Here is an 18837-nt window from a genome sequence, read left to right as displayed (position 1 = left end):
TTGGCTGAAATTGAATCTATTCCAGAGTTCACTTTGAGTCCTGAGGAAACCACCTCTGGGCAGTTTACAGGACGTTTATGTGGTCTGTGGAGATATGCTGCCATCTGGTGGCCGAAGATGAGAAGGCATCTCTGGGGGCCTGGGGTCTACTTATAAGTGGTCTAGGGACAAAAGCTCTGCTGGGAGGAGGCCACCAGACTAAGTCTAGCAGTAGCCAGGCCCCCCGAAAATCCAGGAGGAGAGCCAAGAGCCAACCTGGAAGAGTTCTCAGCCTCAACACAAGCTCTCCATTGGAATCTGAAAACCTGAGAAAGCCTGGGGCATGAAGTGAAGAATTTTATCTAGGAAGCCAAGAACACTGATTGACTAGATGTTATCTAGTGATGGTTGAGGTGGAAATGTTGATGATGGTGATAGGGATGACTGTGATTATGGAGATGTTGATGATGATGGTGATAAAGACAAGTCTAGTCACAATGTCTGGGGAAGGGGCTGTCCATTATTTCTTGGCAGCTCTGTGCTACCAAAACAAAAGGCATGCTATAAAACTCTAGAGAAAGATGGGCTCGAAAACCAGAAAGCTGGGTTTCTTTTGGTTTATGGTTTCAGTATAGACTTGCATGGTACAGCAACAGATGCAATTTGCAGCTGCAGCAGGGTGTTTACTCACATCTTTGTAGATCCGGAAACAGAGAAAGGGGCTTCTGGTGCTCGTTGGGTTCCCCCTTTATCCTTTTATTTAATCTGGGCTTCTAGCCGTGGGTGGATCTTCCCTCCTCAGTTAAACCTCACCCCCACACACACACACACACACCTCAGAAATGGCCACGATACATCCAGAGTGGTCTCCTAGGTGAGTCTAGTCCAGTTGACAATGAAGACCAATCACAAAGTTGATTTTGGGGGGAGGCGGGCCTTAGAAGCCTTTCGCTCTATATTTCAAGGACTGCTGAGGGACCAGCTCTTGCTCTTTATGAGCGTGTGTGAGCCTTGGCCCCAACTCCAGAGCAGACCATGTAGCATAGGTCTGAGCCAGGCGTAACTGGTTCAGAAGTGGCTCATGACCAGAGTCTGAGCTCTCCAAGCCAGGCAGGTTGTTGTTCCCACTGAGGGAAAAGTGACACCCTTTATTCCCATCAAGAGAGCCAAAAGTAACACAGCATCTGCAGGCATGAGGAAGGCAATTCTTGTGTGACCTGAATCTATGACACCCAGATGGTGGCTGGCCGGAGCCTGAGGTCCTGGGCCAGCACTAGAGAAGAACTGATTTTCTAGAAATTTCTCTCCTTCTGCTTAATTCAATTTGAGTTGGATTTTTCTGTCACTTGCAGAGAAGAGTCGTGTTGGATACAACTGGGCTCCGTCTTTGAGAATCGCATCTATGGTTGGTGTACAGGACACGTGTGACATGTTATTCTATCATTGCTTCTCCCACCACAGCCCTACAGCAGGCCTCCAGCCTAGAAGAGTGTTAGCGGGACCACCCTATCTATCTACAGCTGGTGCGGGAACCTGGGCCCCACTCTAGGTCTCTGCAGCTGGCTGCAGGCATGCTTTTCCTGCTGTACCACCCCCACCCCATGTCTCTGAGCATCAGGTTCCTCATCTGTACAAAGGAACAACATCTAACTCCATGAGTTTGTAGCAAGCAGATTTTTTTTTCCTTAAGTGCAAAACACTTAAGAATGACCTAGCACTTCCAGAGGGAAACATCCATTTCCAAGGTTCCAAAGATCCCCCTTTCAGGGCCTCAATGCTACAGAATCAGAAGTGTGGGAAAGAGAGACAGGAAAGCCAAGATTGGAATTTCTCTCTCTCTCTCTCTCTCTCTCTCGCTCTCTCTCTCTCTCGCTCTCGCTCTCGCTCTCTCGCTCTCTCTCGCTCTCTTGCTCTGTGTGTATGGCCACAAAATCAAGACTTCTCTTTCAATGAGGACAGAGCCAGCATAGCACTCAACACTCCTGAGAGGGAGACCATGCTTGTAAGGTATTCTTACTATTCCCATGGCTGAGAGGTCCAACTTGCTGGATTTCATTATTAGCAGGCATATACAGAGAGATGGAGGCATCCCCAGAGTAAATACAGATTGTGATAGGGAAGCCTGTGTAGAGCTCTCATCCTACCCCTGCCTCATCATCTGTACCAAGACACCTTTCCCTCCCCCTTCCGGTTGTCAGTTTGTCCTGCACTAATGGCTTCTCACACATATTAACCGTATGAGTATTTGGAAAGACTGGTTTAGCTACAGTTTTTGTTGTGATTGTGTTACACCATTTTTGAGAACTTAAAACAGTAAAGTCACATGGTAAGTCCAGGCTAATCTGTGGGTTGAGTCCAAGGCCTCTCCCCTGGGAAAAAGATATTCATATTCTAACAGTAGGCCAGAAGAGTCTAAGGGACATTCCCTGGCATCCTCCTCAAGTCTTGGTGACCAATTATGGAGATGTAGCAAGTGCCCAGACAAATCTAGAAAGGGGCTGGACCACATTCACATGCAGGACTTGCTACAACTCGCTTCGAATGGTTCCTTTTGCCATCTAGTCTGTAGTCAAAGCCAGTTGCCTCACCTTGAGTTTCTCCCCAGCCTGTGATGTAACATAGCGTCCGGTCAGCAACCACGTAATGTGGAGACGGCAGACAAGCTGTGATGACTTTATCCGTGATGGTGGCTGGGCTAAAAGAAACACATTAAATGTTACATCAACCACTCTGCAGGAGCCCCCCCAACATCCTTCACCTGCAGATCCCCCACAGCCAAGTGTACCTGCCTCAATGTCCCAGCAAGTCCCCGGGCTGGTATCTCTTTACTTCACTGACATAGAACAATATAGAAACCCTTTATTCTCACAGTGCTCTACAATGTCCTATGAGCTAAAGAATCGATTATATGAGAAGGCGTGTGTGTTTGTGTGCATGCACGCTTGTGCATACACATATAGAGGCCAGAGGTCAATACAAGATGTCTTCCTCAATTGTTCATCCCCTCAGTTTTGGAGAAAGGATCTGTCATAGAACCCGAGTTCACTAAGTCAGCAAGACTAGCTGTCAATAAGTTCTTGGAGTCTTTCTGTCCCCTACCCCTACCCCCCCCCCCCACGGGACCCAGTGTTGGGATTGCAGGTGCATACCTTCATGCCAAGCTTTTGACATAACTCTGGGGATTTGAGCTTGGGTCTCCATGTTTGTGTGGAAAGTACTTTACCAACTGAGCCCCATCCTATAGTTTAAGATGTACTATTTGATGTAAGAAGGTGCCATTCCCCATTCTGTGGGTGGAGCATCCAGATGCCACCCAGTTACACTAAGACCAAAAGGTGTTTGCCCAGGACTGCCTATTCCACCTTTCTGGATCCCAGAGCTTCTCATCTGATAAATCCTAAACTGGTTACCAGAATCCCGGCAAATGGTGTCCACCAAGGGAGAGTGATTTGGAAGTGAGCTCTTCACAGAAGTGAAACAGCCCTGTTTTCAAAGAACCTGCACCTGCATAGAGTTCCATGGATTCACATGCATTCTAACTTTGATTTTTCAAGGCCTTGTTTAGTGCATTCAAGAGATGAGAGAGAGAGAGAGAGAGAGAGAGAGAGAGAGAGAGAGAGAGAGAGAAAAGACTGAAGATGAGAAATGCCCTGTTTTCATTGGGAATTCATACTGTCTCCAGCTTTGCAGCAGACACGTTTTCCCAGAATAACCAAAACAGACCCAGCTTCTCACAGGGATAGCATGCATAGGTTCCTTTATGGGACACCAAGACCTTTGGTCCTTAGTCTGTGGGGTGTGGAGATGATCGGTAAAAGCCAAAACATGTTAGGCTGTCGGGGAACAGAGTTCTCCTATTTGTTGAATGACTTTTTCAAGCCCTCAATCGCCCTAATGAATCTAAGGGAACCATGCAGACAGGCGGGCTTATATTTGCTCATCTGCTGGGATGCAAGGGAAGGTTCTGGGGACATGAGAGAGATCAGCTGATTTACAGAGTAAGACCCCTTCCTTCCTTCTAACGCATCGAAATGCCCCAATACATCACCTCTCTGTTTACAGACCAGAACCATGGCCTAGTGTTTGAGACCAGACCTCCCTCCAGCAGCCTGCACTGGCTGGACCAGCCCTTGTCTCTGCCAGAATCATCTCCCTGTCATCTGGAAGCCATCAGGCACAGCTAACGCGCTCTGAGTGTCTGGTGCCTGTCCCAAACATGTATTTCTCAAAATAGTTGACCATTTGTGAGCTGGGCCCACAGGGATAGACCTGTTTCCAAACATTCCTAACTCCATGGAACAAGCCTAATTACTCAGTGTCTGGCTTTAAAAAAAATAATAAATTTCAGCAGAGAAAATAAGGACAGAGAAAGGAACAGTGAGTCAACTTGTATTTGTGAATTAATTGTTTCTTGCTTCGCTCTGCTCTTTCCTACCTGGGTTTGTCTGGTTGGTTTTGCCTTTTTTTTTTTTTTTTTTTAATGTATGTGTGTGTCAACAGAGGCCTGAAGAGGGTGTTAGATCGCTTTGAGCTGAAATTACAGGTAGTCGTGAACCACTTGATATAGATTCTGGGAACCAAACTTTAGTCTTCTGAAAAAGCAGCAAGCGCTCTTAACTGCTGATCTATCTCTCCAGTCACCCCTATATTTGTGGGATTTTATTCTTGTTGGTTTTGTTTGGGGCTTTGTTGTTTGTTTGTTTGTTTGTTTGTTTTTGAGCTAAAGCCTCTCTCTATAGCTCTGGCTTTTCTGGAACTCACTATGTAGACCAGGCTAGCCTCAAACTCAAAGAGATCCACCTGCTTCTGTCTCCCAAGTGCTGGGATCAAAGGCATTTGCCACCATGCCAGGCACATGTCTGTAGTTTTTAAAAAGTGCTTTGAAGTAATCAGTGATCTCATTGGATTATATTAAGAGGAGCTTTGTCAGCCTGGAGTAACTGACAGAGTTGCTTTGTGAACATGGAGTAATTGTCGGTGAATGCATAGCTGGTGAGTGTTAGGTAAGGGAGACACGAAGGTGATTCTGCACCTTATATTTTAATTCTTTCTCTATATGAGGAATCTGAATCTGGATTCCTTTTAAAGGAATGTGCCTGGGGTATGCAGAACTGGGCTGAATCCTGGCTTTCTGATGAAATTTACCTCCATTTTTTTCTAAACTGCCATGCTTTTGCATACTAGACAGCTCTGCCCCATGGTGGTGGCTCCTAAAAGCCTCAGCTCAGGATTCAAACCCAGGGGCGCCCGCCCGTACCGGCTCAGCTTCAGCAGGGCGATGTCAGCTTTGTTGGGCCCCACAAACAGTTTGGATACTGTTATTTCCTGAACATCCGACCGACGGATATCTTCTTCATGTGCACCCAGGATAACCTTGTAGAATTCAGGTCTCGATGATCTAGAAAGGACGGTAACATCAGGAGTAAAACATAGTCCAGACCCTTCCCTGGTGCCTTCCTGTGCCACCCACATCACCAGGCCTCCCGACACATGCAGCACCAGAGTCTGTGGCAAGAGACAAAACTCCTCGATTTGTCTGACCTGGAATATTTTTCACCTTGAGAGGACCAATGCCTGCCATTGAGCAGATCTGTTTCCCCAGGCTCAGACCCTACTCTGTGGTCTCAGATTTTCTCCTGAACTGCCTAGTTGCCTAGTTGTCCCAGTGGCTTTCTGGGCCCTGATGTCACTATCATGGAAGGTAGACAGGGAGAGTGGAAGGAGGAAGGAGGATGAGAGGAGAGGGAGGGGAGGAAGAGGGAGAGGGAGAAGAAGAGGAGGGAGGAGAGGAAGAGGCAGGGGAGGAGGAGGCAGGGCAGGAAGAAGGGGAGAAGGAGGCAGGGGAGGGGGAGGAAGGGGAGGAGGAGGGAGATCAGTCTTTAGAAGGAGACCTCATGCCAGTTACCCATGGAACGTACTTCTCCAGGCAATGGGCAGCAGTCAGGACCCACTCCGGGGCTATTAAAGTACCACCACAGAAGTGCTGTCCAGTAAATCTGGGGGATGGAAAACAAGAACTTCCATTTAGGCCAGATGTTTTGTCCCATTCAGTTGCACAGAAAATCAGAAAGACGCATTCATCCACTCTTTTCTTGACTGTTTCTATTCCCAGCAGAAGGGGCTGACACAGCCTGTTTGCAGCAGAGTAGACACACGGTACCATCTACCCACACCATTCTTAAGATATCTGGGAGAGCCTTAGATGCCACCTGTCCCCATGGAGCAGAGATAGTGACTCCAGCACAAGGTCCTGTATCTGCACTTTGTCCTGTTAGTCCTGGACCCCAACATAAACCACCAGTCCAAACCTGCCCTTGAGGCTGCCTTTAGTTTTCACTGGCTTGGGCTTTGCAAAGGGTCTTCATGAATCATCCTTCATGGAGCCAGATGTGACCCCAATAGCAGTAATGCAGGCTGATGAGGTCACCAACTCCCACCCAGGGTGGAATGGCTAGAATACAAATGCTAGTAACTTAGTTAGGATAAGGTTAGAAAATAAAGATGGAGGAACAGCCAGAAAATAACCACTGCCGTTCAATTTCAGAAGGAAAAAAAATCTATTTAGCAGGTAAAGATCATACAGCAAGTTATTAAGGAGTTAAACCAAGGGGGAAAAAACGATTCTGTGGCTGGAGAGATGGCTCCGAGGTTAACTGCTCTTCCAGAGGATCTAAGTTTGGTTCCCAGCACATATGTAATGGCTCACAACCACGTAGATCCAGTTCCAAGGGATCTGGTCTCCCAGGCCACCAGGCACATGAATGGTGCACATTTATACACGCAGGCAAACACTCAAATAAATAAAATAAAATAAAAATAAATCTTAAACAACTCAATATGGGGCTGGAGAGGTGGCTCAGCGGAGCACTGACTGTTCTTCCAGAGGTCCTGAGTTCAATTCCCAGCAACCACATGGTGGCTCACAACCATCTGTAATGAGATCCGATGCCCTCTTCCGGTGTGTCTGAAGACAGCTACGGTGTACTCACACGAATAAAATAAAGCTTTAAAAAACAACTAAGTAGCAGAGACAGTTCAGCCATCCACACCCACAACTGTTAGTGGCCTTCTGCAAGCTCACAGAGGGCGAGGTGACAGCAATGGAGCATGCACAGTGCTATGGAAATGAGGGCAAGCTGACAAGCCTGTGATGAGCCGGCTCCATGTGTGTCCTTTATAAGCCACGCCCAGGAAAAGTGAATTAAGGTTTGCAGATGTGCTCTGACACAGGTGGCCCTGCTTCCACCGGCTCAGATGCATCTCTTAAACTAGGGAAGTCACAAGCTGGCTTGTTCGTGTGTCTGTGAATGCACAAGCAGCCTCTGTGTTAAATTCAAGGGGGTCACAAAAAAAAAAAAAAGGCACACGTGACTCTCAGGTACCTGATCCTCGGACAGGCCAGCTCCTCTGTGAACCCCAAGCAGCACAGTGGCAAACATTTGTGAAAATGTTCCTTTCATTTTATAACAGCCATGGAGTCTTTGAACCCCTAAAGCACCTTCCATGTTTTCTGGGGAGGTCATCATTTCACTGTTTGATATATATATAATTATATATATATAATTTAATGACAGCTGCCTGGATTTGCTTTGCTTTGCTTTGTTTTCCTTAAATACCATTTTTGGTCATTTTCAAAATAGAGAACTTAAGAAGATATCTTTTACAACTTTATGTTGCTGTATTTACTCCTTACGTCAGGAGAACAGGAAGGCTGGTCGTGAAGCTCACACAGACAGGTGGGAAATGTCTCTGCAAAATGCTTACCTTGTTCTGAGGCTGACTTGCCAGGGCCAGGAGTGAGCAATGGCCACACAGCCACCCACCACCCTCCCAGGGCATTTCTTCGGCTCCACCTGAGGCTTCCCACACTCAAAGGATGACGCTGCTGTGAAGACACGAGAGAAGGTCACACTGCAGCAGCAGATGTACAGGTCCTGTCATACGGTCCTGATAAGTTCATGGCCCACAGCCTGGAGCTGAGTTTGTCACATCCCAGGGTCACAGGCAACCTTTGGAACAGTTCCACTGGGTTTCAAAAGTGGTGGCAGAGAGCACAGAACCCTATCCTTGGAAGGGGCTATAAATTCTAATCATTTAATTAAATTGTCGTAGCATCAAATTAAAATAGGAGCTTTTCTTGGCAGACTTTGATGAACACAATGTGCTATTCCCAGCCTCCTCGATATGATATACTTGGAACACCAGGCCTTGCTTGTCAACCCCATCTGTGCGGCATGGCCAGCCTGCAGCCTGCAAGAATCTCAGGACAGCTATGAATGTGGCCCAACTCATCTGTAAATGGCAGCATCATGTTGCAATGTTAAAATTCCTGAACTGTGGAAGGTCTCCTGAAGGCCATAGCTCTCAACCCCTTGGAAGATAGTATGGTTTTTTTTTTTTTTCTTGTGAGTCCGTGTAAGTTGTGTGTCTGTCTGTATCTGTCTATGTAGACAGCAAGTGCAACTATCCTCTACCCAGTTTTACCTTTTCTCTGCTGGTTTCAGCACAGACCTAACCCTCCCTTTCCTGCCCTGCCCTGCCCTGCCCTGCCCTGCCCTGCCCTGCCCTGCCCTGCCCTGCCCTGCCCTGCCCTGCCCTGCCCTGCCCTGCCCTGCCCTGCCCTGCCCTGCCCTGCCCTGCCCTGCATACTACCCCAAACACTACAACCAACCACTAACAATCAATCCACTTGCCCCACCTGCCTCCTCTCTGTTTCCCTCCTGTATGCATTCCCTCTCATCAGCTAGCCTGCCACTGTACCGGAGAGCAGGGTCTGCGTCCCATCTTTGGTAATTCCCACTAACAAAAATGCAAGGGATATTCAAAACTGCTTCATTGTGGCCTGCAGCCCCACAGCCTGCAGAAAGGTAACTATCATCGTCATTTATGGCATCCCTACAAGAAACTCCCTCCATCTTAGTCAACCAGAGAGCCCATACTCCGAAGTAGCTGGAACCTGAATTTTCCACTCTATTTGGCATGGCCTGTTCTACCTTGTCCATGCAAGGAGGGTTTTTCAAAGAGAGCTGTGTGTTGTGGTGCAACAATCTTCTCTAAGGCTCAGCTCAGTGCCTATTGGTTCATGCATGTGCATGTGCTGGTTAGCGTTTGTCATTTTGCCAGAAAGTGCATTCACCTGGAAAGAGGGAACCTCAGCTGAGGAATTGCCTCCATCAGATAAGCCTTTGGCCAAGTCTGGGGGGGGGGCATTTTCTTCATTAGTGATTCATGTAGTAGGGCTCAGCCCACTGTAGGTGGTGCCATTCCCTGGGCTGGTGGTCTTGAGTGGTATAAAAAGGCAGGCTGAGTCAGTTGTCAGGAGCAAGCTGGTAACAGCATTCCTCCATGGTATCTGCCCACCTCCAGGTTCCTGCTTGGCTTCCCTCAGTGATGGACTGTGATGTGAAAGGTAAGCCAGACAATCCTTTTTCTTCTCCTGGTTGCTTTGGGTCATGGGGTTTTACCACGGCAACAGAGAGACGAACTAGAACATCTGTTGGTACCACTGAGTAGACTCACTGTGACAGACCTGCCTGTGTTGTTTTGGGAAGATTTTGGAGATCTGTGCAGGGGGTGGGGGGGAACGTTGCGTGCTCATGGCTTTGGGAGCTATTCTGTGGGAGCTTTGAAGACAAGAATGTTGAGAGAAATGAAGGCCTGGCTTGTGACATTTCATTCAGGTGGGAGTTTGAGGGTCTCTCAAAGATACTACTGGCTCTATTTATGTGATGTTTTGAGTTAGGAATCTGTGAAGTGAAACCTTTGCTTTGCTGTGATAATTGATGCTGGTCAGCCAGTACTGAACAATTAGCTGCAGTAAACCAGAGACCAGCATCACCTTGATGGAATCTTCTGGAAACTCATTTTCTTAGGGTCAGCATACAGGAGCTACAGTCTATTTGGGGTGGGAGTCAGGCAAAGATGCACATGAAGCTGGCAGCAGACCTTGGCAAATTGTGTTTAAGCATCTCCCGTGTGGTACTGCTTTTGAAGGCATGGAGAAATCATGGGTTGGCATCATGGGATATGACCGTTGGATACCAAGGCTTGGCTCACACTGAGAAAATCAGACCCTCTGGTATTCACAGCTGCTACAGAGAGGATCAGAGCCCAAGGCATGAATGCTAGGCCGGTACCACTTAGGGGTAGCCTGTGCAAGGCAAGTAAGGACAATGGGGATGGGGTGGGGCAAGGGATAGAAACTCAATGTGGAGATTGAAAGAGAGACACTGAGATCCCAGTGTCTCAGTGGCCAGATCCAAGTATAGAGGCCACCTCTTTCAGGTAAAGAAGCCACCAAGACAATTTCTTTCAAATATAAAAAAGCACCCCACCCCACCCCACCCCGAGAAAAAGGTCACTCTCCCCTTCTCTAACTCTGGCAGCCTCTGAGTTATCTTACAGTAAAATGGGCAGGTAGAAGACTGCCTATTACCCTTCCTTCTCCTCCCACCTCCTGCTCTGCCCAAGAGCCACCTAACCACTCCTAACAACTCCTAACCACTGCCCCCCAAATACTGGGGACACAGCCTCTAAGAGCTTTGCAAGGTAAGCCCCTCCCTCCAGTCCCAGGCATCCCCTCCACTAGACTAGCTCACTGTGAGAAAGTCCACAAGGACAAGTTCTGACTGTAAAGCTGGTAAGCCCAGAGCAGAAGCGGTCTCACTTTGCAGACAGCTGTTGACTTGCCATCCCAATTTCAAAACCCAATGTCAACCTTCCTTTCCCAGATCCAAGCCCCTTCCTCCAAAAAAAAGAGTCTCAAATCCCCCACGAAGGAACCTGAGATGCTATCTCTAAGTTAGGTAGCTAATGAATAGGAAATCCAGGGGTGTGGGGAACAGGGCTAACGAAAATATCTGCATTTTTTTAAATAAAATTTTAGGATGATAGTTTGCAGGCTTTCAGTGTGTGTGTGTGTGTGTGTGTGTGTGTGTGTATGTGTGCGTGTGTGTGTGTTCCTTTCTCTGCTGTGTTCCTTTCTCTGCTGCTGAAAAGGAAAATCTCTAGGATGCTAGAACTGTTTGGGTAGGCCACGGAACCTTTTGAGATGTGGAGTCTTGCTGAAGAAAGTGTAACACTAGGGCAGGGCTTTGAGAGTTTGATGGGATCCCTCAGCCAGCTGTTCTTACTGTTCTGCTTCAGTCTCTCCTAGTATGGATGGATACCTAGCTCCTTGAAACAGTAAGCCATAAGTGCTTCCTTAAGCTGCTTTTGGCCATTGCGCTTTATTGCAGCAGCGACAAAGTAACTAATACACATCCTATCCCAGCCGCTCTGAACTTGTTTTACACGCATCTCAAGCCAACTGTGGAACCGTTCATGGGAAGCCTCCGGGAGCTGATTAGTCCCTTCTATACTTTGAGGATTTAGCGTAAGGTTTAGTTGATATGGGGCAAGGACAATAACAGGCCAGGCTCAAGATGCCGTATGAAAGAGGCTCAGGGTGAGAGGCAGCCAGTTTCTCCTCAGAGGCACTCAGCTCAAAGCCTGTCTGTGGTGGTTGGTTGTTTTGTGTAAGTCCTCATGAAGAAGACAGTCACTCCACTTATTGGAAAGTAGTTTCTTTACAAAAAAAAAAAAAGAAAGAAAGAGAGAGAGAAAGAAAGAAAGAAACAGTGGATGGGAAAGAGGGAGAAACTTACCACACAGGGGGATGTCACAATAGTCATAAAGTTTTCTGGGGTTCATTGTATAGCACCAAGGACCATTCACATCCCCATCTGGGTTTCGGCAGTACTGAAAAGAGACAGGCATTTAAGAGGAGGCTCCCCTGGGATGGAGGGAGGACCAGAGGTAGAGAAGTAGACCTTCATACGGGATGGAAAGGAGTGACCCTTGGCTTTCTAACCTCGTTTTTATGATAAGTTGGTTTACGGTGCTTATAAAGCCTCAATTGCAGAATGCTAATGGTCCAGCCTCTGCTCAAAGCAAGTTCCAACTAGAAAGCCACTCCCTGGGCCAGATGTGGGAGAGCAAGCCATCAGGGACAGTGGACATTACTGGCTGTCTTGTCATTGGTAGGCTTCAGTAATCTGGTGCCCCGGGAAGCCTTGTTGTTGATTTAAAATGTTTGCACCCTCTATGGGTCAAGACAGAAGGGTAGGAATGTTTTCTCTGATGCTGTGGTATAATAAATGCACATGTGGTCTCCGCTCCATGGTCTCTGACTCCTACAACTATGCTGTTTCCTGAAGAGCATCAAACACAGCTCCTAAAGCCTGTGGCATCCTGAGCTACAAGAGCATCTTTTGTTCTACTTAAGTGACCAAGAGAGCTTCTAGAGGAGCTCAGAGTACGTGTGGGGTAGAGGGTGTTCAGCAGAAGCAACTGTGGGCAAAGCATTAGAATGTTAGCCCTAACCCCTGGCCCCAGAAAGAAGAGGGTCTGGTGGTTGCACTGCACCAAAGGCAATACTATGAACAACCATGTCAACATATCAAAGCTTCCAATTAAAAAAAAAAAAAATTCCAAGAGATTCCTGGGAGTGTTGGAGAGTGCCTGGGGAGGGCAGGACTTTCCTCCTCTTTCCACACCCTCCTTATTCAGTGACTACCACATCTTTCTCAATAGTGAGGCCAGATGTCTGTTCCCAGTGTCAGAATAGTCAACTGTAGGATACCCAGCTGTGGCCTCGGCTTTGTCCCCTCCCTACCCCAATCTACTTCAGTTTTCCCCTCCATTCCTTTTCCCTCAACACCAAAGATCAGTCCTGGCAAGTCGGTGTAACCCCGGACTAAATCTGTTCAAAGGTTGGTCAGGAAAACATATAACAGAACTCAAACCAGAGTGGCTTACATTCTTTTCCAGACCAGCCCGTGGGTTTGTCTGTGGGGTGAAGATGTTGTGCCTGTGGGGCTCCTGGGCAGCCCATTCCTGGCAGGGGGTACCAGCTGCAGTGATGGCCCTTTTGCCCCGATAGTCTTTACCATTCTTGTACATGCAGTCTGTAGGAAGGGAAGAGGAAGGTTATGTGCCCCCTGGTAGTCAAAGCATGATGCAGCATTAATGCATCAGTGTTGGCTTGCTCTAATACAGGTCCTCAACCTTCCTAATGCTGCATCCCTTTAATACAGTTCTTCATGCTGTGGGGACACCCCCCCATGGTTATTTTCTACTTCATAACTGTAATTTTGCTACTGCTATGAGTCTTAGTGTAAAAATCCGATATGCACAATGACTGATGTATGACTCCTGTTGAAATGGTCGCTTGACACCCCCCAGGGGGTCTCGACCCACACGTTGAGAACCACTGCACTGTTGTGTTACTGTTGGGTTGCCCTTTAGTGGCCAACCCAGTGACTCAGCCCTCAAACACTGGGGTGCTGACAAAGAGCAAGAATTGCTCACTGGTTCTGGAAGTTGCCAGAGATGTTTACAGGCTTGGATATGATCCCAACTTTGTTAGGATGTTTTCGAAGGGGAACTCAGACTAGGACATAGGAAAGCCCAGCTTTACAACAGTGTGAATAGTTAAAACACGTAGACGGCTTACAGGGTACCTTGGGAAACTGTCCGCCCACTTTCTGTCAACAATCACCTCCCTGTCTGCCCCAAGATAGAGCGGAGGCCCATTCTACACAGCAGACTCTCAGCCCGCATGGGTGTCCCATGCAGTGTGAGAGCATCTATATCAGTAATACTTCCTCCTCTGTGTCCAGAGTCCACGGCTGCCCACAAATGTCTGGCCACTGGCTCCCTACCTGTCTCAGAGTCGTCTGGCACACTTGGAACTTGGGAGATGGTGGCCGATTCTGCAACACTCCCTCCTGTCTCTGAGCACCGCTTCAGGTTGCAGTATTCCCACCTGACGCTCGGGTCAGTGGTATAGCACCAAGGGCCCTTGTCACCGTCCGGGTTCCTGCAGTAGTTCATCTCCAAGCCACTGTAAATCCCAAAGCAGTGTGGTCAGCAGTGGTGGAAGAATTCAGCTCCTTCTCCATTTTGTTTACAACAAAAGTGTTAGCAAAGTGCCTTTGAAACATCCCACTGAGAATATTAACAATGCATAGTCACAAATGGTCCATAATATATATGTTATATATTATAATATATGTATATTGTATACATTTAAAAGCAAGCATTGTAATATTCTCCTTTGACACTCTGACAAACACTTTTCCCCAATTTAGATCTTGAAATGTAAATCTAGATTTTAAAAAACAATTACAAATATATCAATATCTTTCTAGATATCACCACATAGGGATATTTAAAATGGAACTACTCTTACTATGTTACTCTTGAGTAACGTGTTACTCAAGAGAAGGAATAACTTATAAAGAGGAGAGTTCCCTAGCCCTGTCTGTTCATAACATAGTGAAAATTCTAAACATTTATAGTAAATGGAAATTATAAAGTTCATGTCGCCGTAAATATGGTAAGGGTTGATTTGCATTTGAAAGATTCACAAAGGCTGGTGTGAAGAACGAGTTCTCAGGCAGAATGTCATTTCTGTAGGATACAGTCATGGGCAGGAACCTTCTGTCTTAGATCTATTCTCTGCCTGCGAAAGCCAGATTCAGACAGTAGAGGATGAGTTTAAAGAAGTCTGAAGAGCTAGGGGAGATGACAAAGTCTTCTGGGGGCTCTGAAGGGTCTGAAATGTTGTGGGGATCAAAAAACCACATCAAGTGAGGATACTGGGGAACACTGGAGAACGAAACCCTCCTGTACCTCCAACTCCAGTTAAGAACATTGTCCTAAGCTCCCAGAATTCTCATTCCTGCTGTCAACTCAGAATCCCGACCTATATCTCTGTGGGATCTGGAAGCCAGCACTGTCTAGAGACACTGAGGAAAAGTGACTTTGTCTCAAGCCTGTGCCCACAGCTACAGGAAGCCAAGCAACAGGATCCCAAGGCACTAGATATGCAAGGGGACCCTTGCTTTCTTTTAGTTGAGATACATTGTACTTCCAGTGTTGTGGGTTTGAATCTGAAATGTTTCCCACAGGCTTGTGTTGTAAACACACTTGGTCCCCAGTGCTATTTGAGGAGGTTCTGGTAACTTCAGCAGGCAGAGCCTAGCTAGAAGAAGGAGGTCACTGGGGCCAGTCCTTAATACAATAGTATACATAATACATTATCGTCCATGACTGCTTCCTGTCCCTCGCTCAGTCTGCTGTTAGGTGTACAGCTTCCTCCGCACCATGCTCCAGCCACTGTAATATTCTGCACAGGCACATGAAGTCACGTGATCATAGATTTACCTCTCTGAAACCACGAGCCAAGAATAAAATTTGCCTGTCTTAGTTGTGCCTGTCTGGTATTTTGGTCACAGTGGTACCAAAGTAACTAGTCTACCATATGAGAAATCTGAATAATAAAGACTGATGCATTTGATAAACATTCTTGTGGCATACAGCATTTTCATTAACCCAGAAGTCCCGTCTCCCCCACCTCCTCCTAGAGGCCGACATCACAGTTTATTTTGTTCCAAGCAGTTTAGCATCTCTTCTCAATAAAAGGATTCCCACAGAATGTGCACTTTTATATATTCTTTCTTTGATATAAAATGTCTGAGCCCCTTTCATTGCGTGATTGGATCAAAAAGTATTAATTCATGCTTTTCTATTGATGATCATTAGTGTTGCTGTCTTGAGCTATCATAAATAAATGAATGTTCTTCATGATAGTCTTCATGAATCAGCAAATCTATGAATATTAAAAAAAAAAAAAAAAACAAAAAACAAAAAAAAACTATTTACCCAGGTGTGGTGGCTCATTCCCCTAATTTCCACACTCAGGAAACAGAAGCAGGTGGGTGTCTGTGAGTTCCAGGCCACGTCTAGGCCAGCCAAGGCTACATCACTAGTGCTAGTTTAGGTGACAACTTTGTCGGGTCTATCCTTCCCTCTTGACAGGAGTTCAGGGGAGCTAACTTGAGTTGCCGTGTTTGTGTAGCAAGCTCCTTTGCCTACCGAGCCATCTCATCGGCCCCACTATGCATATTCTTAAAGATTTCCTCGAGGAATAGTGATTCTATTTCATGAGGTGAATATTCAGGAATAGAATTGCAGATTTATAGGGTAAACGCATGTCTACTTAACCTTGTGAGAAGCCATAGATGGATTTCCATAGGGGTGGTGGTGTTGACCCTGAAGCAAGTATGTGTGCTGATCCCACATCAGTTACCTTTTTTTTTAAAGTTTATTTTTGTTTTGTTTATATTAGCATCTGCTTGAATGTCAGTGTGCTATGTGCATGCAGTGCCTATAGAGACCAGAAGAGGGACGGCTCCCCTGGGACTACAGTCACAGCCAAGTGTGAGCCGACATGTGGCTACTAAGAATTGAACAGAGAACCACTGAAAAGGCAACCAGTGCTCTTAAGCACTGGGCTATCTCTCCAGCCCCCAACCTACCATTTAAATACCTTGGACTTGCAGTAAGTGCACGGAACAGCTCAGGTATTTTGATGGTTAGTTTATGTTCTGATTAATGAATTATTTTGTGTATGCATTTTGTGTATGCATACCTGAGTATATGTATACGTATATGTATATGTATGTATGTATGTATGTATATATGTATGTATGTATATGCAGGTAATTGTGTCATGATGTTTGGCAGTCGGTTGTCCCCTCTCATGTGTCTGCTTCAGCAAAAACATCCTCTCATAAGACAGTTTTCAGAAAAACATTACATGACACAACTGAGTCTCCAAAGAATCCACAATGTTCCAGTTCACACATCTTTCTCTGTACCCCTTACTTCTGTCGTTTTACGAGTAACCACGTCTACTCTGTGCCTAATGGGTCTCCTTGTAGTTACTATGCTTAGTTCTTTGTTGGCCTACGATGCTAAACTTTCCCTGTGTTTCTCAGGCTATTGACCATTTGCGTCTCTTTCCCGGATAAATACCTATTTGTTACCGTTTTTTACACTACGTGGGTCGGGGGCGGGGGAAACGTTTATATATTTGTACTTGAGGCATCTGTTACACATATGGATTGGGAGTAATTTTTCTCCCAGTCTCCAGACTCCACTATCTGTTTTCTCAACTGTGACATTTGTAAAGTTTTCATTTTGCAAAAACATAAATCATCATCCTTTAAAATATTTTGCTTAAAAGTCTTGCCTTTCCCCGGGTTATGAAAATACTTTCCTCTTTTCTCCCCTCCCCGCCCCCCCGGAAGTTTCACATTTCAGCTTTAGTTAGAGTTCTACAGTGACGTCTAACAGCCATGGCAGATCTAGTGTAAGATAGAAAGTAGAAGTCAGGAATGCACTCTTCGGGTTTGCTGGGGTTGGGGTTGGGGTTGGGGTTGGGGTTGGCGGGGTTGAGTGTGTTATACACAGCATCTGCTATTTCTTTACCGTTCTAGAAAAAGATGCTTTTCATGCATTGAGCTGCTTTGCTGCCTGCACTGGAAAAGCAGGGCTCGTTTCTGGACTGTCCTCATGTCCTCTCTCCGTGCCCCTTCCTGCTGACACAGGGCACTTGATTGCTGTCTGTGGGCCTCACCAGATAGTTTATGGTTTTCGGTTTTTCGAGACAGGGTTTCTCTGTGTAGTTCTGGCTGTCCTGGAACTCACTCTGTAGACCAGGCTGGCCTCGAACTCAGAAATACACCTGCCTCTCCCTCCCAAGTGCTGGGATTAAAGACGTGCGCCACCATCGCCCGGCTAGTTTATGGTTTTCATAGTATTGCTGATGATGTTTATAATTTTTTGGTTCGATTGCATGTAGTTAGTACAGACATAACATGACTTGTCTGTTGACCTCATTGTAGCTGCTGCTCTTTGAACATGTAAATTCACTCAGTCACTATGACTGTCTGTGTTCATTGGTCATGTGCCTATGAACCAGGATGCCTGTTCTTCATTTCAGAACGTGAGGCCCTTCCTTCTTCTGCCTTTTGTTCTTTTCCTCTCTCTCTCCTTCCCTTTCTCCTTCTGTCCCTCCCTTTATTTCTTCTTCCTTTCCTCTCTCCTTCATGTCCTCAATCCCTCCCTTCCCTCCCTCCTTCTCTCCTTCCCCTTCTGTCCTTCCTTCCTTTTCTCCCTCCCTCCCTCTCCCCTCCTCCCTCTTCCTCCCCTCCTCTCCTCCCTCCTTAATTAACTCTCTCACTTCCTTCTTACTGCAATGGCTCCCAACACTTTACTCTCTGGCAACTCATACCCCTTGAGAGCACTGTGCTCCTGGTTAGTGAGGCTTCCCAGGTGAGGGTACTGTAAGAAATGGAGATGCAGATGTTGCTGGAAACATTAGCCTGTGAGCCAAACATAAAACTCCACTCCAGTGCTTTTCAGTGGAATTACCCAGCCCAACACTGAGAGCCAGCATCATCTTACTACCAGGAAGAGATGGTACTAGTTCTAAGCTTTAAGGTGACTTGTTCTCGCAAGGATCTCACCAATGGGATCTTACCAATTCCACAGATGCCCCTCGCTTCTACAAAATTTCTCAGGAAAGGGAGCTGGTGAATGGCTTCTCTTCTCTCAGGTCTATTTCTTAAAAGCCAAGTTCCTGTCATATTCTGCCCCATGTGGTAAGCAATCTCAGAGAAAACTGGTCCAGACGAGTTAGCCTAAAGCATGGGGCACATGGAAACCTAAGCTAGCTATTGATCCTCTCGTGGTTAAAATCAAAGACATACGCATCTGGGAAGTTTTCCGGAGTCTTCGCATGCCTGTGTGGACTCATAGCCAGCCAGGACTGGCACTTCTTCCCTGTGATGGTAGTGGAGGATGTTCCCCGATAGCTCTGCCCATTGCCCTGGTAGCATTCCTGGACCACAGGTGTTTGCTCCGGTAGAACTGAAATCAGAGCAGAAGAAATTGAGACAGATAAGATCTGGAGCAGAGAGCCCTGAGCACTAATTTACGACACATGCAGTAAAGCAGTCTGGGAAA

General features: G+C 46.6%; 1 protein-coding gene across 2 annotated transcripts in view; it reads right to left on the bottom strand.

The window, feature by feature from the left end:
* The window catches only part of Plg (plasminogen), a 40710-nt gene that overhangs the window by 3053 nt on the left and 18820 nt on the right, over positions 1 to 18837 (bottom strand). The window contains exons 10-17 of one of the 2 annotated variants that reach the window (XM_076926653.1): positions 18582 to 18741; positions 13683 to 13864; positions 12778 to 12926; positions 11625 to 11718; positions 7744 to 7861; positions 5898 to 5975; positions 5237 to 5377; positions 2568 to 2674 (exon numbers count right to left, since the gene is read on the bottom strand). In XM_076926653.1, coding sequence (XP_076782768.1) covers positions 2568 to 2674; positions 5237 to 5377; positions 5898 to 5975; positions 7744 to 7861; positions 11625 to 11718; positions 12778 to 12926; positions 13683 to 13864; positions 18582 to 18741 — 1029 coding nt within the window. Of the gene's footprint in view, positions 1 to 2567; positions 2675 to 5236; positions 5378 to 5897; positions 5976 to 7743; positions 7865 to 11624; positions 11719 to 12777; positions 12927 to 13682; positions 13865 to 18581; positions 18742 to 18837 lie in introns of both variants that reach the window. The other variant, XM_076926652.1, reaches the window with a different exon arrangement.

The sequence above is a fragment of the Arvicanthis niloticus genome, chromosome 28 (assembly GCF_011762505.2).
Source record: "Arvicanthis niloticus isolate mArvNil1 chromosome 28, mArvNil1.pat.X, whole genome shotgun sequence".
Classification (NCBI taxonomy): domain Eukaryota; kingdom Metazoa; phylum Chordata; class Mammalia; order Rodentia; family Muridae; genus Arvicanthis; species Arvicanthis niloticus.
The sequence above is the reverse complement of the archived record's forward strand: the minus strand, read 5'-3'. Positions and strand labels throughout refer to the sequence as shown.